Here is a 27,739-nt window from a genome sequence, read left to right on the forward strand (position 1 = left end):
TTTTTTTAGCTCACGGGGGCTAATTTGGTGTTAGTTGTTCTACTTCACGTAAGGAGTGAATGACTAATTTCATTGCTGAGTACATGTGCCATTGTCTTAGTATGATGATTGCGTCAAACTTTCAATGCTAGTAGGTTACGAACTTTATTTTATACTAGTTGAATTGGGTACGCAGGTTAGTTATTTTTCGGCTTATTACTAAGATGTGTTGGATCCATCCATAGGACAAATAGTTCTAAATTCTAAAAGAGTGAGCTATTGGATGGAATTAGAAAACTCATATCATGCAGCATAGTCACAACGTAGTGATGTATCATATGCTTAAATTTTTTTTTTTTCAGAAAATAAACTGATTGATGTATCCTGTGTTTAAAATTGTTCATGTCACCAATCCTACATTGTCTAACTTTGTTCTTATACCTCAAATAAGATTTCAAGTTCAATCAAATCTTATAGACGAAAAACACATGATTAAGAAAAACTCATTAAAAGTAGATTAACCATATTCTTTTAGTGAAGATTAATTATCAATGAAATCAATAAATACTCCACATTTATAACACGATAACAAAAATAGTTTGTGTTCAGCAGATGTAGAGAGAGTGCTGGCCAGTTGACCAACAATGAGAGAGAGAGAGAGTGGTGACTGTTCTGCTTAATTTCATTTTGAATATGGTAGTTAACCACCTTTGCAGGGGGAAAACTATATTTGTAATCTTAACCTTAAACTCAGGATTGGCATGATTCACAGATCATAACATCCGAGGAAGCACCATCCAACACCAAGCTCAGGGAAGGAATTTTCAAACTGAATAAATTACTAGGCCGAGTGTTTGATGACCCTTCTTTGGGATCATGGCCCTTTCACTCTGGCCATTCCTTTGCCACAGAATCTGAAGGTAACAGAAATCTATTTCACCATCTACAAAATTTAGCATGCTCGTAGATGCACCATTGCTTGCTTACTAGTTAGTTACTACGTTGCATATTTTCAACCACACAACCCACTATGTTTATGTTATTGCTTTGGTGCGTGAAAGAGCTTATTGAAACCGAATGGCACCAAAAATGTGACGAGTTTACAAATATTTTACGAATCAAATAATAAATTGGGTTAGTATCCAAAAACATAAATAGAACTGCAAAGTTGCAAATAATATTGCAGCAATGAGAAAAAAACAGCTGAGCCAAAACGTGGTTTGTCCACTTTTTATCAAATTTATCGGGACAATCCTTTAAACAAGAGATACAATTGCATGTAATATCAAGTCCAATACTTATATACTATAACAGTCAGACAACTGACAGTGCCTTCTACCTTGCTCTCATCTTCAAAAAGCTAAGAATGGGCTGCGGCCGAGTATTGAAATATGTGGCCGGAACCAAATACGCACAGACTAGAGACACATAAAGTTTAAACCAGAAAGAGGCAAAACTGTAGTACATCATTGTACCTGTCACTGTAACAATTGTCATACAATTTAAAATGCTCGTAACAGCAGAGAGGTCCCTTTCTGATGCTTGATCTGGAAACTGACCTTGAGTTTGAAAATTGGAAAGTAACTGATCCTTTGTCTGGAATCTATTTATCAACCACATGGAAATTTCATCTTCAGATACCGGGATACTGTCAAGGGGGAAGCGATGGATATGAATATGAACTTCAGAAGGATCCACCCCAAAGACATTATCCAAGAAAGATGGGCAGCGGTATTTGTAGCCAATGGTTACATCATAAACTGACCATGAAAAATTGAAAGAATCTTAGTAGCAGAATGATATGATTTATTTATGATTGTTAAACTTCCAACCTTCGATTAATTTGATATCATTGCAAATAACAAACTAATGTCATCTTATCCAAAAAAAAAAAAAAAAAACACTCCATACAAAGCAATTCAAGATCTTCAGGTGGCCTGTTCACAAGTATTTTTCCTTGACAAATGCTAAATGATATTAGATAGATGACAATGCAGCAGATTTCCCGTCAATCATATCAAAAGAAAAGGACTAAGTGGATGATTCAGAATTATTGGATGAGTATAAGGACTGATTATATGAATAAAACTAATGTTACATACTTTACCAATTATTATATAATATAAGCAGATGAAATACAGACAAACAGGACAACCTGCAGTGAGAGAGCTCCTCAACTCTTGCAAGCAGGCACAGAAGCCCTTTGTCCTTGGAAGTAAAACATTTTTCAGAACCGGTAACTTATGTTCAGCAGCATATTTTTGACTCCGAAGGCACTTTTGCTCACTGCAAGAAAGAAAAAGATAGGCGGCAAGAAATTTTTAACAGAATACACATACAAACAGAGATACATATGCTACATCAACTCAAACTGGGGATGAAGATCATTCGGTTTCAAGGATTTGAAGGGTGGTGACAAAATATTTTTCCTACTAATAGTTTTGGCTTAAATATGCATTTGATTCTTGTAATAGAATTTTTTTGTCCTTATAATTATTATTTTTTTCAAAATGGTCGTTATAAAATTCTTTTTTTAGTTTTTGGTCCTTGTTATTTTGTTTTAGTCCTTTTAATATGTCTATTTTTTTCATTTTAGTCCCTACAATGTTTTGTTCATTTTGAATTAGCTCTTTTGAAAATTATATGATAGGGCTAAAATAAATATATTACAAAGGACTAAAACAAAATAACAGGCAAAAAAAATTACAAGGACCATTTTGAAAAAAAAAATTATAAGGACCAAAAGCGAAAAAAAGCAGCATATTACAGGGACCAAAAACATATTCGAGAGAAAATTGTATGATTCCAAATAGAAGAAACTTAAGTTTTGCTTCCAGCATCATGATGATCATAAGCAAAGATTTATGATTTGATGTTTTGATGAATACCTTAATGGTAGTAAACAGAAAAGGTATCAAGTGACTTACGTGAAATCAGTGCCTTCTGGGAAAAGCGCAAGCCAGAGAGGATCTTGTGGATCCTTGAATGTAGAAAGCATATGGCGCATGATTGATTCATCAGCCTCCCACTTTCTTTTCACTGGGATGAACTCTAGTATGTGAAATGCCCAACCAAAAACTGGAAGCCTCATCAAGCTGCTCTTAAGTATATATTTTATGTATCCAAGGCATCCCTTCCGCAAGGCAAGGTCCCATAGATACATCCAGTCAACCTCAGTTCTATGATTTGCGATCAATAAGATTCGTTCTCTTGAAGGAACAATATCTCCAGAAAACACAACTTTAGTCTTGTTGATCTTTTCAAATAGAAAAGGCCACAAGGCTAACCAAGCACCAAAGATAAAGGAAGTTGCTCTCCTGCTGTAACTGACGCTAAAAACTCGCACTACAACAGCACTTATAAAACCAAAGAATACTAACATCATAAATGCTGTTGAAAGCAGCACCAGTAGACACACCAGACCCCTTAAAATTCTCAATGGTGCTAGAGCCTGATACTTTGCTCCAAAGCAAGAACTTACGGGTGTAAGAACAGCCATAGGCGATAATATCAAAAGCAATCACAGACTACAAAAGAAAAGAGAATAACTGCACTGCCTCTTCAAGAATTGCCTCCTCAATGGATTGCCAACATATAACCTGGATTGGCAAAACTGGGTACCTTCATAAAGAAATTACTCTGGCCACCAGGTTTCTTGTACTGATGCAGACACAAAACAGCTGGACTCTGCCAGCTGTTTTGTCCTTGTAGTTGATGACCCAATAAGAGAATTATTTTGGAGAGTTTTGGCACAAAATGAATGTACCTGGGAGAAAGTTGAGGATATCATATCTTTACCTTGAAGGATATCAAGAGTCATGAAACATAAAAGTGGAGAACAAAAGAAATAAAAAAAAGAAGAAAAAAAAACTAGGCATATATAATAGGTGAATTTATCAGTACATTATAAATGACAGGGTATCATTGCTTCTAAGGCTACACCTCGATAACTTGACAACGAAAAGATCAATGAGTAAATAAATAGTAATCTTATGAAAAATCAACCTTTCCATTAATACAATGTATGAGGGAAGGCTATGCAACGAATAGGAAGGATGCCAAAGTAAACTTTTCCAGCTGGGTTAAAATAATTCAATTGTTTGACAATACAATAGGAAAGAAAATCAAAGCATCCAGCATGTGTGATGTTGAAGAGTAGCAACGAGATAAGTTCCTTATGATGCAAAAGGGATTTGCCGTGGGGAGAACCAAACAACTTTTCAATCACAATAATAACACCACTGTTTAGATAGGTCAAAGGAGAGTGTGGGAGCATGAGAGAAACATTTGTTCTAATATCCTGAAGACATGATGCACTAAAATCGGGATATCACCACCAACAAAGACACAAACTCCTATCCAAATTTATGACTAGACGGCATCTTTCCTTGTCATTTATTTCTTTTGAGCCATACCACAAGGCATCGTGAAAGTCCCTATGTAAGTCAAGTCAAATTCCAGCCAAATAAAGACACAATCTCCCTTCAATCTCAACATAAGGTAACATCAGAGAGGGAACAAAACCATAAACATGCTTAAAACAGATAAAAAAGGTATGCATCCAACATCGTAGCAACAAATAACACTGTAATACCAAGTATGATCACACACACAAAAAAAAAAAAAACATGAACACTTGGAACACTGTTGACAACCTTGTGCACAAAACAAAACTACATTATGCAAAAAAGGGTCTTTTATTCTTCTTCGCCTTCTTTTTTGCCATTTAGAAAACAAGGGACAAAACCGATGAAGCCCCAGATGAAGGGAGAACTCATAGTTATGCAAGCTCGGATCTTTAGCACGAAAAAAGGCTTATAGTCTAAGAAAAGAACACTAAGCTGTTCTAAGGTTGGAAAACAACAAAAGTACTAATGAAAGAGTGATGCAATGAGGTTGAGCATCCTCACCTTTGTTCAAGCTTGTGGCATTTTGTCAGCCCCAGAGATACATTGAGATGAACAAAACACAACGGACGGTGAGTGAGGTTGTACCTTGTTTGGTTGAACAGTCAGATTAGATAGATAGGAGTTAGAAAAAGTAAGGTCTAGAATAGATTGTGGGCAGTGTTCTGCAATAATAATAGTACCCTCCTCTACTCAACTGATGATTCAAGCTGAACAAAATAAAGCACATGTTTGTGAAAGAAAAGGCTTCAAAATGTGTGAAACTACGAGGTTGCCACCTGCTTTTACGGTACGGTTTTTTGAATTTCAATGAGGTTTCCTTTTTTCCAAGACGTTTTAATTAAAATCTGTACTGTTTTAAAGTTTTAATAATCCAAAAGACTTTTTTTTTTTATCGTTCATTAAACTCGAATATATTTAACATGGGAAAAAGCAAAAGTGACTCCCGAATCCCTGATGTGATGAATCGCTTTAGCATAAACAGTGGGATATGTCATTGTATAGAAGGTGTATAGGTCATAGATGAATTAGTCACTTGATAAAAAGCCATGATGTCGGTAGTTGTGAATATTGTAAATAGGTCCTCAATAAAATAAAATACTAACAAAAAAAGGTCCTCAAATAAAATGTTAAGATTAGTGCTTTAATTTGTTTTAGAAAAGAAAAGGAAAGGAAAAAAAAATTGTAAAATAAGATCATTTGTTAAGTTACTTCATTTTGTAAGAAAATGGTATACCAACTATTATATAATTTAATAATTTTATTTAGTAATCAATTTGATGGATTTGACAGTTGAATTATAATTATATATCTTGGTTATTTGTTTACAATTTTATGAAAATTGAATATTAAAAAGGTAATCACATAATTTATATTTTAGTATATTTTAAAAAATATATTAAATTAATTTTAATTTATATGAATCAGATATTAAATATTTTGTATTAATATAAAATTTAGTAAAAATGATCTATACGAAATAAAGTTATCCAATTGAAAGTTAAACTTTGAAATATGTAATGTTAGTATATCTATTATTATATTATAAATTTTCAATTCTCGTATCAAATGAGGACGTTTTTAAGAAATATTTTTTAAAAATAATATTTTAAAGATTATTTTTAAATAAGTGTTATTTAAGATTCATTATCACTCTTGAATCAAATCTTATTTTAATATCATATTCTTTTTTTTTATTGAATATTACATACTTAATATTTAACTTTTTTTAAGAAATATTTTTTTATTCAATTCAAATATGTTTCTTAATTCACGTAAAAAAAGCATGTTTCTTAATTTAATTTCAAGTCATTATCACTCTTGAATCACATCTTATTTTAATATCATATTCTTTTTTTTTATTGAATATCATATACTTAATATTTGATTTTTTTCAAGAAATCTTTTTTTATTCATTTCAAATATGTTTCTTAATTCACATAAAAAAAAACATGTTTCTTAATTTAATTTGATCTAAAACTTAGTAAAAAAATCTCAAATCATTATCATTTTATCTCTTTCTTAATTTAATACTTGATCTTTAATCATTTATTTCTCATAGTATATCATTTTTATGTTTACTTATAAACTACTATAGTAGTTTAGAGATGTTAGGTAGGCAAGATATGATCATAAGAGCATGAAAAAAAATATAATAATATAAAAGTAGAATAAACTTAAATCTAATATTTAGTACATTTTTTTTACAAATGAAAAATCATTGCATTTCATTCATAATGTTGGAGAAAATACAAGAGGGAATGTAATCAAGATCATGGATACTAGCATTAAACCTTGATGTCCTTATAAATTACGAGTAATAAGATTGACTTACCTTCTTACATAACTCGCTTAGAGTCGGAAATAAAATATAGCATTTGCCTACATTTGGATAGGATATGATGGTAAAGTGTTGATTGTTTGTTAGGAAGAAGATGATCTGCCATGAAAACCTGTCATAGAGGTAGTTATCAACCTGTCATAGAGGTAGTTATCATTCTAGAAGTAGATAATGTAGTAGATAGTAGTAGTTATCATGTAGTGGATAAAAGTAATTATCATGTAGTGAATAGTAGTAGTTATCATGTATTGAATAAAACAGACAGGCAGAAATATATTCAGTATTCTCTCCTTCTCGCTTTCTTGCTTTCTTTGTTTAACGGAGATTTCCTTAATCTCGAATACAAGGGTGAGCAATCTAACAATTGGTTCGACTTGCCACTCTTCAATGGCGGACACCGAACTTTCCGTCGCCTGTGTGGATCGTCTCGAGATCGCCATGATCAAACTCGCTGCAACCCAAACTTGCACTACTGCAGCCCAAACTTCCATGGCTTCCAAACTTAATGTCATTATTCGGATATTGAATATCATAGTACCCAGATAACCCTCTCCATCTTCTAACATTGTTAGAGATCAATTTGCAGAAGTCAGTCTCGAAAACTATATTTTGGAGATGCATTTCTGAAATCCATTAGAGACTTTTGTAAAGGCCAAAAACCTAAGCTTATGAAGGTTGCGAGATTCCATTGAAAAAGCAAGTTCGAGCTTTAATGAAGAGACCATTGTTGTCGTGCAAGCACTTTCCAATACCAAAATACTTTTCCTCCTTGAATATGGCAGCGTCCAGGTTACATTTAATGAAGCCTTGGTCAGTTTTTTTCCACTACATTTGGTATGGTGGATGGCAATATTGTTGATCACGAGAGCCATTATGCTAGGTATTGCATGGGGAGTTTAAATGTTCCAAACTTTTTGGTTTCTAGCCTTCCATATGCTCCATAGAGTTACAGAGAGGGAAGGAGCTCGAACATATGGTTCTATAGAGTTTCAGAGACCAACTTGTTGCCAAAATTGTTGAGCTTTGGTACAAGACACGAAGAGATGTCACTCGTTCTCGAGATGTTGAGAACAAAAACAACAATGAGGCTGGCAAGAGATTCCTTTTGTAGCAAGTTGTTGAGTGGTTGGGAGGCATTCTCGTAGGGGCCTAGCCTTCACATAAAATGTTTGCTTTTTGGAGGTATGTGGAGCTTCCAAATCATCATCCAAGTGCCCTCGACTTTAAGGTTATTCGTGTTGTCCATGATTGAATGATATGCCGTTTTGATTGTGTAAACACTATTTGGACTGAATTTCCAGAAAATATGATCATTCTTCGAGGTGTTTAGGAGAGGAATTTCCTGAATTGCATTAGTATCTTCTTTGTTAAAAATACTTTCAACAACATGAGTTTTCCATTGAGAAGTTTCATGATCAATAAGGAAATTAAATGTTTGAAATCACTCATAGGCATAGAGTAAGTGAAAGAGATCGATGTCCTTTGAGATCAACCAAGGTTGTTTCCAAATGTTGATTGTTTGTCCATTACCAGTTATGCATCTCATGCCTTGCCTCACCATCAGCCGTAAAGCTGGATATTATGTAATATTTAGTACATACTGTATAACAAATTAGATAATGCAAAGATATAATATAAATTATGTGTTAAATATTTGTTTACAATAATTATGTTCAAATGATAAAACTATTGTTTCATTTAAACTACATATAGTTTTTTTAACAATTAACTTTATATTTCTTTATAAATTTTAAATGTTATAAAAACTATAATTTTAACTAAATTATACAATATTATATTTAATTTATATAGTTTCCTTTCTTAAAATTATACATATATATATATATATATATATATATGATTTTTAAAACTATAATTATTATTCAAATATATTTCTTTGAGAATGTTAAAATAATAATAGTCTAATTTAAGTTATGTATCAAAGTTATTATAGTTATAATTACAAATATAGGGAAAATTTATCTTATCCCATTGTTATTTTAACCTAGCTCTTTTTTGTGAATTGTTTAACCTAACTTTCGTCAGAGTATAAGACTTTGATGCACAATATGATAGGGGATAACAACACAAGACATATATTTATATTTTAAAATAATTTTTTATCATGTATATTGTTTGATGAATAATAGACAATAAAAATAAAATAATATTAAATTTACTAAAATATTCTTTTTGATATTAATTACCTTTAATATAATTTATATTATTATATATAATATGAATTCAAAATATATAAAAATAAGTTAGGTAATAAATAATATGGATTAAAAAATATATGACACCATAGTTAGTAATAGATAATGTGAATCTCAAATTTGTTCTCATCCGTTTAATTTGTATTGTCCTATAATTATTTTTCCAATTAAGCATAGAAAAAAAAGAAATATTTATCCTATCCAATAATATAATTTTTAGAAAATCAAACTAAAACCTAATAAATATATTGTCCTATTGGCATAATAAAATGATGGATTACAATAAACTAAGAAAATTAACCTATCATTTCATAAGATCAAACGGGCTCCTAGCTAGTAAACTGTATAAGACAAATATTTATTTATATATTTAAAATTTATAATAAATAGTTTGAAACTTAAAGATTCGATCAAAACTGTAATTGGAAAAAAATTAAAATCACACAAAAATAGCAAAATACAATTTATTCTTAATTTGAAAACAACCTCGGTTAAGGAGTAAACCTATATTTACCTCTCCTATAATTACAGTAAGGTAAGGTGGACTCGAAGTGTAGAAGGGTAGAAGCCACTTTGGCTACAGAGTTGGTGTTGTGTCTTGCGAAAGAGGAAAAACGTAGAAAGAAGCAAGCAAGGAAGCGTGCTAGCTGGGTTTGTTTCTGTTGTGAATTGCGATCCTTAAACCTTTCTCTCTCACTCACTCAATCAAATTCAAATGGACATTGATTTCAAAGAATACCAGTTGCGCTGCGAGCTTCGCGGCCACGAAGACGACGTAAGATTTCTCTTTCAATTCTTCCCTAACTCAAACATCGTCATTTTTCCCCTTAATTTCAATTTGCATTTGATTGGTCGGTCACACAGGTTCGCGGAATATGCGTGTGCGGCAGCAAGGGTATAGCGACTTCGTCGAGGGACCGGACCGTTAGGTTGTGGTCTTTGGACGACAACCGCAGGTTCGCGAGTTCCAAGATTCTTTTGGGCCACACAAGCTTCGTGGGTCCCTTGGCATGGATTCCTCCGAATTCGGATCTCCCGCATGGTGGGGTCGTGTCTGGCGGCATGGACACACTCGTGTGTGTCTGGGACTTGAAGACTGGTGAGAAGGTTCACACTCTCAAGGGCCATCAGCTGCAGGTCACTGGCATTGCCTTTGATGATGGGGATGTTGTCTCCTCTTCTGTTGATTGGTAGGGTTTTTCAATTTTATTATAGCATCAACCATTCTTTTTGTTTTTGATTATGCTTCAGTTTGCTTAGGTTCCTTGATTAGTTAAAGTCTTTCGATACTGCTTTTGTTTCAATTTTGATTCACTTTGTACACTTAACTGTTGTGCAGTACCTTAAAACGGTGGAGGAATGGACAATCTGTAGAGTCGTGGGAGGCTCATAAGGCACCGGTCCAAACTGTCATAAAGCTGCCCTCAGGAGAGCTTGTTACAGGTAGGTACTAGGTATTGCTACTTGTTGATGCATTTTTGTCAACATTTTTTTATTATGTCTTATTAGTTCATTGTCATGTTTTTAAGGAAGGATTTATACTTCGGGTTCTGGCTACGTGTGTGAGGTCTTGTTACCTTGTAAAGCTTTTATTCTTAATGAAATTGGATTGAATTAAGTTTGTTAATTTCTGATTATTTTAGGTTCAAGTGACACTACTTTAAAGCTTTGGAGAGGAAAAACTTGCTTGCACACCTTTCAAGGACATTCAGGTTTGCTTTACTGTCTTTAGACTTGCGTGATGTGTTTTATGTTTGTTTTGGTATGCATGTGTGTAATTTGTGAATTTTCCTCATACATGTCTTTGAGTGGTAAAGAATTGTGTATTTTTGTCGAAATTCAATATATTGCTTGGCATATTTGTGATTCGTGAATTCATTTTATTTCTCAATATATCATTTTGGTTGTTTTTTGCCAACTTGACTCGGTGTTTTCCAATTTAAAGAAGGTCAGAGATGTTGTTGGCTTGTAGCAATTATGTTGCCTAGGTGTTCTCAATATATCATTTTGGTTGTTTTTTGCCAACTTGACTCGGTGTTTCCCAATTTAAAGAAGGTCAGAGATGTTGTTGGCTTGTAGCAATTATGTTGCCTAGGAAACATGTTTTAGCAGTCAGAGGAGTGCTAGTAACACACTCTAATACATTCTTTTTAACACACACTCTACTATTGGTTAAAATTTATTGAGAATTACAAAATCAGGAGAGAGACTCATTGAATAAGTGGTGGGACCCACAAAAATTGTAACTTTCAATAAATTTCAGTCAATAATAGAGGGTGTTGGTAGCATTTCTCTTAGCAGTCATATTATATCCTTTTATGTTGTTATGGGCTACATTCCTTTCTCACCCTGTTGTTATTAATGTCACTGTGCTAATGCTGATGACCTTTGAGGATTGTACAGATACAGTTCGAGGCTTGTCTGTGATGTCTGGTCTTGGAATCCTTTCTGCATCCCATGATGGGTGGGTTCATTTCTGCACACACTCCTCTAGATCTAATTAATGAATCCCTGGTTGTGATTTAGAAAATATATATACCCTGCTTGACTTGTTTCTGTTCCTTGCTATAGTTCTCTCAGATTATGGGCAGTAAGTGGTGAAGTGCTAATGGAGATGGTTGGTCATACTGCTATTGTTTATTCAGTTGATTCACATGCATCAGGACTTATTGTCAGTGGTAGTGAAGACCGTTTTGCCAAAGTTTGGAAAGGTGATTACCTCTTTCTAGCTTCTTGCGATGGAGATCATGTGTCATTGGAACATTATCAGCAAATATTACTCCAGTGACAATAAACAAAACTTACGAGTTTAATGGCCCTGGTTCATTTTTGAGTGTGCTAAGTGAGCTACAAAACTAATGTTGGTGGTTGGTCTTAAGAAAGTTTATAGGGGAGGCTTCTTCTTTTGGGGAAGGGGAGCTGTTCCTTTTTAGGAAACTGCCTGATATTCGGTTATCTTTGGGGAAGGGGAGCTGTTCCTTTTTACAATTCATAGGTTCAGCACTAATGTTTTTGATTTATGTCAATATCCACCATTTTTGCAACCTTTGTTTTTTAAATTTTATATATATATATATATATATATATATATATATATATTTATTTTTTATTTTAAAGGAGTACAAGTTTTATTTTGGACTGTCATATGAAGAGAATTTTCTCTTCCATTTATTTACATGAAGCTTCCAAGGTTGTAAGCTGCTCAAAGGCATCAGTTTTTCTCTATGAAACACCAATAATTTAATTTCCTTCACGTATCTGTATTCAATACCGATACTCTTGGATACTTCACCGATGCGTATAGATGAAGTATCCATGCCTTTAAAAAAGTTATGAAAATCCAATAGAGCTATGAGATATAGAAACATGTATAATATAGAAACATAGAAGCATTGTACCTTGATGAACTAAAAATTTAAATTGTCCTCTTTATGGATGATTTCAAGAAAGGAATGAGATTAATAGTATTATTCCTATTTGTAGACAATAGGAAGTAATTTATGCTGACAATGATTTATAATTTTTGATAATAATGTCCAAGAAGTATTTATATGCTGACAATAGGACCTAACAATGTTATGAATTTTTATACATTTAGTATTTAGATATGCATCATAAATGTAGAATTTAATAGATATGCACAGTCACTATAATTTTTTACACTGCCAACCAATTATAAATCATTTTTGGTATGACTTTTAAGGTAGCTATTATCAAAGTTAACAAACTTACCATATATGATAGTTTGTGATTAAATGTGTAAAAAGGTTTTACACTGTCAGTATATAACAATTTTCTCTTTAAACGTATCATATCCTATATATTTTTAGAATAATTGTATTGCTGTAGCTGTATCAATTATCAAATACTTGTTGTATCTGATAACATCGTATTTGTGCATCATAGGTTTTACTTCACATTGGCTATAATTTTGGTTTTTTTGCCTCAACTTATGTAACTTTGGTTTGGAATTACAAACTTTTTTCTCTTAAAACTTTTTCAGATGGAGTTTGTGTTCAGAGCATAGAGCATCCTGGTTGCGTTTGGGATGCAAAATTTATGGAAAATGGTGATATTGTGACAGCATGTTCAGATGGAGTAGTACGCATTTGGACCATAGATCAGGATAATGTTGCTGACCAGCTAGAGCTTGAGTTATACACTTCGCAACTTTCTGAATACAAATCTAGTAGGTATGTGTTGTTTATTTGGCTGTCATAATGTGCTTTGCTACTCCATTGTCACATCAGTTTCTTCTTTTTCTTGTCTGTCTCTACACTCTGAATTTCTTAACCAAGATTTTCATTCTGAAAATATATGGTTCATTTGTCCTTGGTGAATAAATGATTTCTTTTTCTTGGGAACATTTTACACCTTGTAAATTCAAATATATTCCTTTTTTTTTATTTGTAAAATTTTAATCTATAGATCATGTGGTGCTAGGATTAACTATGTCTTGCTATTATTGATGACCTTAGCTTGATCTGTTAATTTTTGCTAGAAAGAGGGTTGGAGGATTGAAACTGGAAGAGTTACCAGGCTTGGAGGCACTGAAGATCCCAGGTCTGATTTTAAGGTTTTCCTTTTCAAAAGTCATTTGGCATATGCTTTCCCCCCTATACCCGTAAATTGTTTCTTCTTTTGGAGTGTTGGGGTTGGAGGCAGGGAGACAGGTGGAATTTCTTAGAGATGGCATCACTTTGGGAGATTGCCCGCTTTTGTAACTCAAATGCTATATTGAATGTCTTTTCAGATAGGATAAACAGGCTTGATTGCATGAAATTGTAGCATTAAATAGTTATAAATATTTAATAGTTTCTGCAGATGGTTGATGACATTCTGTAATTTATATTTGTGCATAATACAATGTGGTTACAGTGATCAGTGTTTGCCATGGTTTCTGTTTTAAGCATCTTCTGGTTCTGAGCAGGAACTACTGATGGCCAGACAAAAGTAGTCAGAGAGGGGGATAATGGGGTGGCATATGGATGGAACATGAAAGAACAAAAGTGGGATAAAGTAATTCCCTTACTTTGCACTATAAGCACTTTTGCTTTCTATTTTTTCTGTTTCCCTTAACCTGTCTATTTCTGTTGCCTAAGACAAAATCCAAGTGGGCACTTGCAGTGTCAAATGTAGAAGATATTACGAGATTATTTTTTTATTAACAATTCATGTTTTCTTAAAGATTGGTGAAGTAGTTGATGGACCAGAGGAATCAAATCGTCAATTTTTTGATGGTATTCAGTATGATTATGGTCAGTTTCCTTTGTTGCCCTCAAATACTTGATTAGGTTTGCCTTCTTAACATTCATTCCTTATAAGTTTTGCCTGTGGCTGCTCAGTGTTTGATGTGGATATTGGAGATGGTATGCCTACCCGTAAGTTGCCATACAATCGATCAGGTACACATTTTTACCATCAGGCTGCATGTTTAATCCTAACTTAATGAACATATTCACTCTCTTTTACCAGCATCAAGAGATGTTATTGTCTGTGTGTTCTATAAATATTTTGGGATAGTGAATCTGTCTGGCCTATTGGAGTCCCTGGAAACATGTTATTATTTCACTAGTTTCTTAAATGTATTGTATAATTTAATTACGAAAACTTAAGAGTAGTAGATGATGGATTAGTTCATATTCCAGTAGATAATAAGGATTTTGCAACATGAAAAGTCAATGAAAACTAGTATGGTAGATTGCATCAGTTTCCAGAAGGCAAATCTCATGTGTGCGTGTGCATCCTTGGTCAATGTACTAAGAAAGAGCAGTTGTTTTGCCCTATCCTGTATAAAAGGAGGAGGTATGGAGTGGTTAAGTACCACTCAAATGTTTTTGTTTTCCTTGCATTTGATTTTTGCTTATGCTCTGAAGTCTGAAGTGACAGTACTTTTAAGATAGTAGAGAGATTTGTGAAGATTGTGTCAATCTTCTCAAGTCCCTTATTTGTTTGTGTCATTGTTGTGAATATACCACCCTCTCTTGGTTTAATTGTTAGGGCTTAGGAAGATGAATGAGGTTTCTAACACTTCTTGATATACTACTTATCCATCAAGTTTTATCAGCTACTTTATTGTCCCTTTTCTGCTTCAAGTCTTCTTGTCAGTTGCAATTGTTTGCCTTGTATGACCTATGTTAGATGCCAAGAATCAAACCTTGTTCTAGTTTATGCATGTGAATGATAATCTGCTAACTAATATGATGTCTCCAGATAATCCATATGATGTTGCTGATAAATGGCTACTCAAGGAGAATCTTCCTCTTTCTTTTCGTGAGCAAATTGTACAGTTTATTCTTCAAAATACTGGACAAAACAATATTACTTTTGATGCTTCATTTCGTGATCCCTTCACTGGCTGTAAGTACTAAGTATAATGTCTGTTAAATAAAAAATTGATGGTGATCAATGAGATTCGTTATCCTTGTAGTCCTCCTTGTTGACTTGATTGTTTTTCTCTTATTTTCTGTTTTAGCCCATGCTTATGTACCAGGACAACCTTCACGCATGTCTGGTAATAAAAAACTCACGTTATCTTGTCCTGCATGAGTTCTATCATGTGCTTGTGTGACTCAGTCCCGATTAAATTTGTTGAATTAATGACAGATATATCTGCAAAACCTACTTTCAAGCATATTCCTAAGGTATGCTTCCATACACTTTGTTTTGGATGTTGCTAACATCTTTTGTCTCTGGGGAATGCATTTTAACTTTGGAGTTCTCATGTCTGGAGAATGTAGATGATCTGTTATTCCTTTTACATGTGGCTATATATCTTTTTTAAAATAAAAAAACATTGTTATTTGGTAACTTGGGTTACATTTGGTAGTTAAACCCTGGCTATGAGGCAATGTTCTTAGCCCTAGAATGCATATTTTGTGTACTAAGTGTAAATTTTTAATATTTGCATCTGATATGGATATTGACAAATTCAGAAAAGGAATTTGCAAATTTTGTACTTTTCTGCAATCATGGTCTATGTATCTGTGTATTAAAGATAAGGATTCCTTGATTCAGTTCATGGCCAATAGGGTTCTAGATGGAGCTCAATTGGAAGAACCGAAGAAATGACTGATAAATGTTACTTGGTGATGCCCTTGTTTTATTTGAGTTGCAAATGGATTTTCTCTTCAGGAAATTGCTTGATGAGTAACTGTATCAACTTTTGCTTTCTTTGTAATTTGACCTTAATGTTGTTGTTGTTGTTGTTGTAAGAAGACAAAAACAGACAGGCCAGTATTTCATCTTTATAGAATGTTGTTCAATGTACAAGTAATTTGATCCCACTTAGAAGTGGTTAGTGATAAAGCTAGTGTAATTTTTTTTTAAGACTAAGTTCAATGTTAAACCTCCTCTGTGTGACTTCATACTTTTTCCCTCTTCAAGTTAATCATGTAATTTGGTAGCTCATGCCCAGTTCTTACTTCTGTTGTCAGAAAGGAATGCTTGTTTTCGATGCAGCTCAGTTTGACGGGATCCTTAAAAAGATTACTGAGTTCAATAATGCTTTACAATCTGACCAGGTAGACTACATGGTTGGGATTTTCTTCTTCTTTAGTTATTATGTTGTAATATGTTTTTTTTAAAATCATATTCTTTTGGTAAAATGAACTTTAATTTATGGTGATGAACTCACTTGCAGTTGTCAGGATTGTAGAAATTTTTTATTCTTTTATATCTACTTTATCTATGATGATTTCAAACTCCAATATACTTGATGATTCTAACTTCACATTGGATAAGGTTGACTATCAAAACTTTTAAATGCTTTTTGATTTGATTTGGGATCTACATGTTATGATGCCCTTGACTTACTACCCTCCTAAAGAAAAACACTGCATCAGCAAACCATGTTGCCAAGATTTGCTATGTATAAGAATTAATAAAATAAAGCTGCATGTTTTGGCAAGCATGCTTCAATTGTCCGTGTCGTTACTTGGTGTTGTGATGCTACATCAATTCAAATATTGAGTAATTTGGTTCTATTGTCAATCTCATGTAGGAAAAGCAGAACTTGTCTTTGACTGAGCTCAATGTTTCCAGACTGGGTGCCATTGTTAAAATTCTGAAAGATACTTCACATTATCATTCTAGTAAATTTGCAGACTCTGATATAGCTTTGTTACTGAATCTGCTTCGGTCGTGGCCAATCGCAATGATTTTTCCTGGTTAGTTATTGTCTCTTGCATTGCTCCTTTTTATTATACTTAAAGAAATTTTCATTGTTAATTTGAAAAAACCCTGGGAAGAAATTTGTTTCATTTTATGCTCATTCCTTAATCAGTGAATTTTTTAAGTCTGATTTTCCTTACTTCATAGTGTTTTCTCTATGCAGTCATTGATATTGTAAGGATGCTAGTTCTTCATCCTGATGGGGCTGTTTTACTTCACAAGCATTTTGAAGCAGAAAATGGTATCAGCATTGCTATTTTTTTTTTGTTTTCTGACATTAGATTATGAAAATAATCAATTTAATCCAGGCTGTCCTCACATCACTCCACTAACAGATCATGTACAGCATTCTCTCACATTTCCCATCCCACCCCACCTCAGTAGTTAGTTGTGTTTTCTCTCCCTTAGTTATGTTTCTCTACATTGCACCCCTTTCCACCCCTTGTCACATACACTTTAGTGATCTTTGGATTTCTATAAGAAATATGTACAATTACTGATACCTTGAAATGTGGAGCTTATTTTTCTTCGTATACCTTTGTGTTGATGTATAATCTTTCGTGTTGACGTATAATCTTTCATTGTTTTTCTCCTGTGTTATATCAGACATACTAATGGAAGTGATTAAGAAAGTCACTGTAAATCCAACAATCCCTGCAAATCTGTTGACCAGCATTCGTGTTGTAACTAATCTCTTCAGGAATTTGTGCTACTACAACTGGTTGCAAAAACATCGTAGTGAGGTTAGCATCTGTTTATTGTAATTTTTTAACTTAAAATTTTTGAAGGACTTGAAGAATTTCTTGGAGTTGGAAGACTGACATTAATGTAGAAATTTTCTAGTGTAACATTGTTGTTAAGAAAAAAGTGCATAAATGCATGCCTTCTGTGATTAATACAGTGCTTTTTATTGACCCTCTGCTTTGAAGTATTAGTTATATTCATTAATTTCAAGATATACGTTGACTTTTCACTATGCCTTTTAATAAATTTTCACAATTTGACTATCTTTAGCTCTTTACATCACTAACAGTTATCAACTCATTAATTCACTGACTTAGGCCATTTTATATTATCTTTTTTGTTAAGAAAATTGATTTCTGAACGACTAAATGACTGTCCTTTTTTCTGTTTTTTGGGCAGATTCTTGATGCTTTCTCAAGTTGTAGTTCATCTCCAAACAAGAATTTGCAGTTGTCATACTCTACCTTGTTACTAAAGTAAGTCCTTTTTTTGGTACAGATATTCTAGTCTTTTCAAGACTGTAAGTGCACATTGTTTTGGGAAAAAACAATACTTGATTTTGTTGGTATTTGGCTAACATAATCTCACTTATAGTTCTTGCATTTATATTTACTCACGTATAATTTGTTTGTTTAGCTATTTGAAGCTCTCTCTCTCTCTCTCTCTTTTGGTTGTGTTAATTCCAAATTCCAAATAGAAGATACAGTGTCCTTGTTAAGGTGCAGAAATGCTCCAGTGCTTTCTGGGTTTTTATTACTCTCGCTCCCTCTCCCCCACCTTAAATAGTAAAAGGAAGACTAAATGAATTCCTTTTTCTTCTTGGATGAAAAAGTGGAAGAAGGGTGGGCACTAAGAGCATCTGGATTTTTCTTCCATGCTTGGTGTGTCACTCTACTTAACTTCACCACCTTGCTGTAAAAGCAAATGTATAGGCACTAAAACAGTGGTGGTGGCTTTTACTTATTTAGATCTCAGTTCACAGTTCATTATGTTCATCATTGCAGTGGTTTACTAATGGCCCATAATGTCAGTATGCAATAATCTTTACTTCTTGTGTGATCCGTGCAGTTATGCGGTGCTATTAATTGAAACAAAGGATCAAGAAGGTCAATCTCAAGTTCTATCAGCAGCTCTTGAGGTATGTCTTATGCCATTTTTACCTAGCTATGACAACCACCATGGCACCCCCAAACCTTATTTTACTAGGTGAGGTTGACTTGATCAATTCCATTAATATCTATCAAAAACAAAATTTTAATAAAAATCATTTAGGACAAGGTCTTTTAAATTGTTCCTCTTTTTTCTTTAGTGTTCCTTCTACCCCTTTTAATTAGATATTTGATCTCCTCCCTCCTCTCACTGTTGCCTCTATTGTTCCTCTCACATGATCAAACCACCTTAGGAGAATCTGTCTCCTTCTCAGTAAATGCTCCAACTTTCTCCCAAACATCTTTTTTTAATCTTGTATGTCTATTCATCTACCACAATGTTTTCACCTTTATACACTTTTTTTTTTAACCTCTTGCCGAACTATAATTGGCAAAGAACATTGTTGGTCTTACCATTGTCTTGAAGAATTTTCCATTGAGATTAGAGAGACACTTACAACTACAATTACACGTAAAACATTTGTTCATGTCATCCATTGAGAGTGAATCCTATGTGTGACATCCCTGTCAATATGATATCTAAACAGTGCTAATTTTCACCCTAAACAATGCTAGTTTTTTTCATACTAAACCTGCATTTCATATGCTCTGCCACATTCCCTGTAAAATAAAAACTCCAATTCCAAAGCTTCTCTGCACTTAAAAAAAAAGAAACAAGGAGCAAGGCAGGGGTGCTTTACATTTGTACGTGTCTAGATTATTTAAAATCAAATTTTCTACTTTTTAGATGTTATTATTTTTACTATACTGATATGCGTTTTGTTTTTGTGCAGATTGCCGAGGATGAAAATGTTGAAGTCGACCCCAAATTTCGTGCTTTAGTTGCTGTTGGATCACTGGTATTTCTAAGTTTCTATCTCTAGTCTTGTGTTTGATGCATAAATCCTTTTTTGTCTCTATATAAGTCAAGGTGTTCTGCATGTTGCATCATCTCAACTTCATTTAACTACACAGTTTTACTTCATTGTTACAATCTGCTTTTGTGAAGCCTGATTATCCAATCCTTTATCACCCTTGTCTATGTACTTATCTTGTATTTGATATATGTGAATTCTATTTTATTTTATTTTTGTATGGACTATGGAAGTTTGGTTTTTGTTGTTGTTAATGTATGACTGTTGAATCCATTCATCACCCTAGTCTACCCTTGCTGCTATCCAACCTATTTGCAAATTTTTGTTGTTGTTGGTTTGAGTTTCATATCCTAGTCAGTGGAACACCTTGTCTTGGTACACAGGATTTTAACTTGAATAAGAAATTACATTCTGTTATTTACTTTCTTTCTTTCTTTATTTGGAAAGCATAAAAAAACAATTAAATTAAACTATCCTTTTCTTTGTGTGAATATTTATACATGCAAACTATCCATACTGAAGGAGAACTAATAATGAAATTAATTGTTCAACAAAATGTGGCATTAGACAAAATTTCTCTTTTCATTACAAATAAATTCATGTGCTTTGAAATTTGAAGCATATCTATTATCTTTCTCTAAGTTGCTTCACTTAAATTTTCATTTGTCTAATCCTCTTCAAACAGATGCTTGAAGGTCTTGTCAGAAAAACAGCACTGGATTTTGATGTTGTGAACATTGCAAAAGCAGCCAAGGGTTCTAAGGAAGCCAAGATTGCTGAAGTCGGATCTGACATTGAGCTGTTAACAAAGCAGAGCTGAATACCTTTTGGTTGCTTAATCTCTCCTGTTCCTCCAAATAAACTCAAGGTAAAAGAGGAATGATCACGCTCATATTAGTGAGCCTTAATTAGACACATGCACACAGGGTTCCTTTTTTATTGTTTTTGGCTTTGTCTTTGGGGGTAAAGGGTCAAAGCGTCTTGTGCAGAGTTCTTTGGAAATGGAAATTATGCAGTGTACAGCATTTTCATATCTTTTTCCAAATTCTGTCGCATATAAAAATTTTCAGTTTTATTCAAAATTCAATTTCGTACAGTTATATATATATATATATATATATATATATATATATATTGTAATTTTCTTTCTGTACGTGTCTACTCTCCTTTCTCTTGCATCAACATCCACCATTAGAAGTACTAGAACATGGTAGTTGGTAGGAAAATGGAAAGGTAGTTTGGCTTGGGATAAAACCTCCACCATCAACATCAGACCAAGTCTTTTGTTTGTATAATACTTACTCTTAGTAACAAAGTTTCATAGCACATAAAATTCACAACCATAATTAAATCATCAAACTGCCTCGGTAATTCCTGCCACTGGGGATCACTGTTAGAACACATTACAGTCATGCTTAGGAATGATAATGGTTCATTATTTACACTGTTAATTTGCATATTTTGTATTCGCAGGATTATTTTTGTACTAAAGATGTCAGCAACCAAGATCATTGTTTAGAGTGTAAAATTGACATCTTTCTGCTGATGGTTGTGCGTTTGTTTTCAATTTCAAAACAACGAGCTGTTGCATTTTAGAGGATTCATTGAGAGTGACACATCAAAAGTAACCTCACAATTACAGATTTCCACCGTTCCTCCGTACTTTGAGACAATAGTTGGAACTTGGAAACCCATGACATGTTATCAGATAGATTGTGTAAACCAATTGAGCAAATTACAGCAACGATGTAGTCTTCCTCTCTCATTTGTTTTAATATCAAGTTATTCAAATCATTTCATTTAATGCTTATTTGGGGACGTGAATCAAGTTTGTGTGCTACAATAATCTAAGGTCTGCGTGTTATGGTAATGTGATATATAGCAAGGGTTTTTTAACGTATGTGCGACATCATAGATATATATTATCACCAAAAAAAAAAAACATACATAGATGGATATTAAGAAGTAAAAAATTCAAAGATTTTGTTAGAAAATGAAGGTTTTATTATATATAAAAAATAAAAGTCAATGTATGTGCGATTTGTTAAATAATCTGAAGTATCTAATGTTTTCACATGATATATTTATAACACATCATTTACTTTCGAATTTACCCCTTTAAAACCAATAAGTTATTCTATTATAGTAATCTTGAATTCTTTAATAATTGATAACTATCTCGTATATTTTTTTACAAACTAAAATGAAAATATAAATTTAAAAATATTTAAAACGATAGAGTTTTGATTCAATTATTATTTCATGTTGATTAAAGACAAACGAATGTTGATTAAAAATTGGAAAAGACATTTAAAAAAATTAAAAAAATAATTGATTAAAAATATTAACGTATTTCATTGTGTTGAAAGATACTATAACATTGTATAATAACTATTAATTAGATCTTTAATTCTCGGTGGAACTCTAAGTTATACTTATTGACGAGACTTTATTTTTTAAAAAAATTATCATTTACTGACCTTATCTATTTTAGTTACTTATGCTTCACTCTTCTTTTTTTTTTTTTTTTTACTTACGTTAAGGATTAAAGTGAATATGTTTTTATAAAATCAAATGATACATTTCTAATAATGAAAGTTTACTATTTTATTTTCTCATCGCCTTTTTATTTTAAAATTTAATTTATATGCAAATGTAAAATAGTTTTATAAATAGAATTTATTCTTTTTATTTTGTCATTCTATTCATTATATTAGTATGATGTGATAATAAAGTGAATTCCTATATTAAAATTAAAATATCTAGTATTTGGATAAAGTAACCGCTGTGGTCGTTATGGCTGATAAGCCAACCCCTGAAACAGTGCTTGTTTCCAAAGTGTTGATCGATGAAGGCTTTGAGTTTGAGTGCCATAAACTCTTCAAATCCATGTCTTCCCAAAACCCATTTGCTCAAAGTCCCTATCTTTCACCCCTTCTTCAAATTCAAGCCATTCTCATACTCACACAGCGCCCTTCATGGCCATGGTGCAAAGAGAGCTCACACTTTTCCTTTCACCATCAGCTGCAAGCTGGAAAGCTCTCAAGATAAGAAAAACAAAGGGAAGAGTGTTTCACAGAAGATTGTGTTATCAGGAGCTTCCCCTCCACCACTCACAGAGAATGATAAGAGCAATGGTGAAGGGAGGGCTTTCTGGGGTGGCCAATATGCTGAGAAGGAAGACTTTGCAGATTCTCTCTAATTTGCCATTGGCTATTGGGGAAATGTTTGCTGTTGCTTCTTTGATGGCTTTGGGTATGTGCTCAAGTTTTCATCTCTCTCTCTCTCTTAATCTGGGTTAGCTACATTTTTTAACCCTTTGCAGTCTTAAAAAAAATTATATGGTCTTTGGGAGGATGGTGGTGGGTAGGCATTTTGAATTTCTCAAATATTTAGAAATCTATATTTTATTTTAGCATAAGGTATAGGAAGAGTTTTTTTTTTTTTTTTTTACACTAATTCTTATGCAAACCTGTGAAAATAGGAAGTAGAGTGAAAATAAGATAACATTTTGTAATTAAAAGTGAAAACAGAAATGGAAGTTCTTTTTTTTTTCAAACCACACGGTTTGGCAAGGGATATAGTCTATATGGATTCCTTGATGCTTATTATGGCAAGACTAATTCATAGAAGTTATTGATTTTTTATTGTCATCCATTTGATTATTGGTTTTCTCAGTTCTCTCTTTAATCCTCCTTAGTTCCTATATGCCTTTCTTTGATTCAATTGTGACTGTGTTTAGATAATTAAATTGCCAGTACTTTGTAATGAAAAGAGCTACTAAGACACTCTTTCTAATACACTTTCGACCATTGGTTAATTTTTTTTTTAAGATTTAATTAATCATTTGGTCTCTCTATAGTTTCATCATTAGTATATTTTAGTCTTGTGATTTTTTTAGTCCCATATTTTACATTTAATTTTTTTAGTCTTTATAATTTATATTTTTTTGTCCCTATTTTTTATATTTTAATTCTTTTTTAGTCGTTACCATCAAAATATATATTACAATTAACTACAAAATAATTCATAATTAATTTGTAGCTAATTATTTATATATATTTTTTATAGTAAGAACTAAAAGGTAATTACAAAGACTAAAAAGATTACTTTCAAACTATAGGAACTAGGAAAAGATTACTTTCAAACTATAGGGATTAAAAGAGAATTAAAATACAAACTATAACTATTAAAAAGATCATTTTTAAACTATAAGGACTACAAAAACCACTTTCAAACTATATGAACTAAATGGTACAATAAAACTATAGATATCAAATGAATAATTTAACCTTTTTAAAACTATGAAATCATGAATGAAGTTCATTGAATATTGGGGGTCACAATTTTTTTTTAATAAATTTCAGTCAATATTAAAGAGTGTATTCAAAAGAGTATTCTACTAGCATTTGTCAACCAGAAGTGACAATAGAGTCCCTTTAGAGGCAATATTTTTTTGTTCTATCATTACATTACAAAACCGTGCACTTGTGATAACATCAACTCATTAACTTTTTCTTGGTAATGGATGGCACCAATTCGGTAAAATGAAATTTGGTAATGGACATTGCCTCATACCCAATTATTTTATTATTCGTGAAGTCCCAGGGAAATCAAAATGTGCACTACGTAAATATTTGGTTTTGATCACATATTTACATCCCCTATATTTCTTGGAGTGTTGACTCTCCTGGGTGCATCCCTCATGGCCTGCACTTACACAACTCAACTCCCCCTCATCAAGGTTTCAAGAAGGTTTGTTTGTCACTTTTCTGTATTCATAATGCCTCACTTGGGAAGTTTTTTGTTCTCTGAAGGCCTAAGTTGTTTCATAGATGGTCATTTTTGCACTCTGCTGAGGCCATACGTAAGCAGGAATTTTCAGAATCGTTGCCCAGACCATCAATCCAAGATGTTAGTACTATATTGATGGGAGCTGGATACGAGGTTGTAGTGCCCCAACTCATGCTCAACTATTTATTTATTTGTCTTTATATCCTTTAGAATCTATGATTCTATGGGACAGATGAGAAATGATTTGCTATTAACCAACACCAAAAAGAAGGAAGCTTTATGTCACTAAGTGAGGTCTACTACGTGGATTACATAACATCATAGGCCTCAGTTTAAGACCAACTTCTTAGGGATATTAGTTTCAATGAGATTTCTCTTAATATTTCTTTCCAATGTCCCTCTTGGTCTCCCTCTCTCTCTCTCTCTCTTTTCGTAGGCGTAAAAATCATGCAATCTACTCTCTTTACTTGTGCTTCTAGTGACCTACTTTGCATCTGTCAAAATCTCTTAACTGATTTTTTGTCATTTTTTCCTCAATCGGTGCCAAATATCTCTTTATATACAATTATTTTATATCTTGTCTTTTCTTGTATGATTGATTACACATTTATCTTAACGTTCTTAATTTTACTATTCCAATCTTTTTTTGTTATTGTCCCTTTAAAGTTTAAACCCTAACATTCACTATCATAGAGTATAGTTGTATTCTTATAGTTAATGGCCAACAATGAACTTGAATATTTTGTAGTGACAGTATAATTTTGGATGATAGGTATTCTTGAAAGGACCATCTTTATATGCTTTTCAAGGACTTGCTGGTCGTCTGGCCCCTGTTGGAGTCCATATAGCATTGCTACTGATAATGGCTGGAGGAACTCTTAGTGCTTGTGGGAGCTTCAGAGGTTCAGTCACTGTGCCCCAGGGGCTGAATTTTGTTGTATATGATGTTCTGGCTCCTTCTGGCTTTCTATCCTCTCCAACCGATGCTTTTAATACAGAGATTCATGTCAACAAATTCTACATGGATTATTATGAGAGTGGAGAGGTAAATGTTGATTTTTGTTTACTATGAAATTGTAATAATAGTCCTTGCAAATTGCAATTGAATTCTGCTGTGTATTCACAACATTTCAGCCTGAAAAGGTTAGTGAAAATGTTGATTCTTGGTTTATGTTACAGGTTTCACAGTTCCACACTGATCTTTCCCTTCGTAACATGGATGGGAAAGAAGTAATGAGGAAGACAATCAGTGAATGATCCTTTAAGATATGGTGGTATCACCATATATCAGACAGATTGGAGTATTTCCGCTCTGCAAATTCTTAAGGACAATGAAGGACCTTATAACTTAGCTATGGCACCTCTACAGATCAATGGAGATAAGAAACTTTTTGGTACTTATCTACCGGCTGGAGATATTAACTCTCCTGACGTTAAGGGAATTTAAGTTTTTGAAAATTTGGTGTGATACCCAAGCACAATTTTCAGCTCGTCTCATCCTTTAAACTTTCTTGTGTTGTGTTGAATTTTAGATCTATGCTTGCTCGTGACCTGCAGTCAATTGTCCTTTATGATAAGGAAGGAAAATTTGCAGGAGTTACATGGCCAAAGTCAAAGCTCCCAATCAATATTGATGGTTCAGAAATTGTCATTGTTGATGCAATAGGAAGTAGTGGCTTGGACTTGAAGGTGCCACCTTAAACTTAAACATTCTGCAGTTAGTTCTTTTATTTATACAGACTGACCCAGGTGTGCCAGTTGTATATGCTGGATTTGGTGCTCTAATGATCACTACTTGCATCAGTTATTTGTCTCATTCACAGGTGAATTTTCTGTCATTGTTTGAGTTTGACCATTTTTTCTCCATGTTGTTGTTGCTTATATGTTCCTCTTTTTTCACAAGTGATAATTACTTCTTTGTTTGACCAAGAAAACAAGTGTAATGACTTTGTTTGGCTAAATAATAATGTTATATCATCTGAAAATTTCCCTTTGAAAGAATTGTTAATGTGGCACATACATTTTGAACGAATAGCATGATTTATATGACTAAAGAAATCAAATCCTTGACATTTAATGCATGATTGGACTAGGAATGAAAATTGGCAAATAACGGTGCTATCTTGCAGCTTGAAAGTTCTATTATTCTTATTCAATTGTATATTTTTGACCTGCTAGTAATTTATTTCTTGGTCAACTGACAGATTTGGGCTTTACAAGACGGCACAGCAGTCTTCATTGGAGTGAAGACTAACAGAGCAAAGATGGAATTTCCAGAGGAGATGAACCGTTTACTTGATAAGGTCCCTGAAATAGTTGAGTCAAGTCTACCTAAGCAAGCTGATAGCATTAGTGGTTAGCTTATGGCTTTTGAGAAATCAAGATGGGTAAAGAAGACACTTCAATTGGATGATAGCAACATATATGGATTATGATTCAAGTTGGATACACTTATCAATTAGCACCTATAGAAGAGATAAAAAAAAAGAAGTAAATGAATCAAACTTCTCAAATAAAATAAAATCACCTTACGCATCTCAAATTCTTTAGAAGTTTTTTCGTTTAACTTTTGCAAAAGCTGAGATGTATAACTTGGTTTTAACATAAAGGATAAATTTGAATAATTTTATCTCCTTATTTCTTCTTTATAAGTGCTTATTGAAAAGTTTATTCAACTTATGTGATAAAGTACTTTGGCATACAAATACAAATTGGACTTCATCAATGAAGTGCCCAGCAGTTGTCTTGCTGGTTGGTTAGCCAAGGAATTTACAAATGTTCGAAGATGCCTTCAAGAAGTACATCAAGAAAACTTTTGCAGCGCATATTATATGACATTATCTAGATACACCGAGTTCAACATACATGTATATTTCCTGTATTTTTTTTTTAGTAATGGGGCCAAATTAATCAAAACTCGTATGTCTTGTGTTATTTTGGCCCCTCATTTAAATAATTGGAAAGTGTATCAGGTTGAATATGAATTTCATACGTCCATAATGTACAGGTTTCAATTGCAACTGCATTAAGATGATCCATTTGCCTTTACAATTTATTGTATTAA

At 33.0% G+C, this 27,739-nt stretch overlaps 2 protein-coding genes and 1 pseudogene across 2 annotated transcripts; 2 read left to right on the top strand and 1 right to left on the bottom strand.

Annotated features, from left to right (window-relative positions):
- Positions 1 to 1,134: 1,134 nt before the first annotated feature.
- Positions 1,135 to 5,085, bottom strand: LOC114378351 (probable 1-acyl-sn-glycerol-3-phosphate acyltransferase 5). The gene is made up of 4 exons (XM_028336929.1): positions 4,890 to 5,085; positions 2,907 to 3,745; positions 2,135 to 2,265; positions 1,135 to 1,739 (listed from the first exon to the last, which is right to left on the bottom strand). The coding sequence occupies exons 2-4, from the start codon at positions 3,476 to 3,478 to the stop codon at positions 1,315 to 1,317; spliced, it is 1,128 nt and encodes a 375-aa protein (XP_028192730.1). The 5' UTR covers positions 3,479 to 3,745; positions 4,890 to 5,085; the 3' UTR covers positions 1,135 to 1,314.
- Positions 5,086 to 9,482: 4,397 nt separating this feature from the next.
- On the top strand, positions 9,483 to 21,705 carry LOC114379908 (phospholipase A-2-activating protein-like). Its single transcript, XM_028338728.1, has 23 exons — positions 9,483 to 9,717; positions 9,807 to 10,132; positions 10,282 to 10,385; positions 10,586 to 10,654; positions 11,346 to 11,406; positions 11,514 to 11,653; positions 12,946 to 13,135; positions 13,444 to 13,505; positions 13,873 to 13,961; positions 14,131 to 14,200; positions 14,288 to 14,347; positions 15,156 to 15,302; positions 15,418 to 15,456; positions 15,549 to 15,586; positions 16,379 to 16,465; positions 16,945 to 17,110; positions 17,278 to 17,355; positions 17,721 to 17,857; positions 18,258 to 18,334; positions 18,927 to 18,996; positions 19,801 to 19,866; positions 20,567 to 20,749; positions 21,355 to 21,705. Exons 1-22 carry the CDS (start codon positions 9,658 to 9,660, stop codon positions 20,699 to 20,701), a joined length of 2,271 nt encoding a protein of 756 aa, XP_028194529.1. The 5' UTR covers positions 9,483 to 9,657; the 3' UTR covers positions 20,702 to 20,749; positions 21,355 to 21,705.
- A 1,160-nt stretch (positions 21,706 to 22,865) lies between these two features.
- LOC114380275 lies at positions 22,866 to 27,689 on the top strand (annotated as a pseudogene).
- Positions 27,690 to 27,739: the final 50 nt, after the last annotated feature.

The sequence above is a fragment of the Glycine soja genome, chromosome 12, assembly GCF_004193775.1.
Source record: "Glycine soja cultivar W05 chromosome 12, ASM419377v2, whole genome shotgun sequence".
Lineage (NCBI taxonomy): Eukaryota > Viridiplantae > Streptophyta > Magnoliopsida > Fabales > Fabaceae > Glycine > Glycine soja.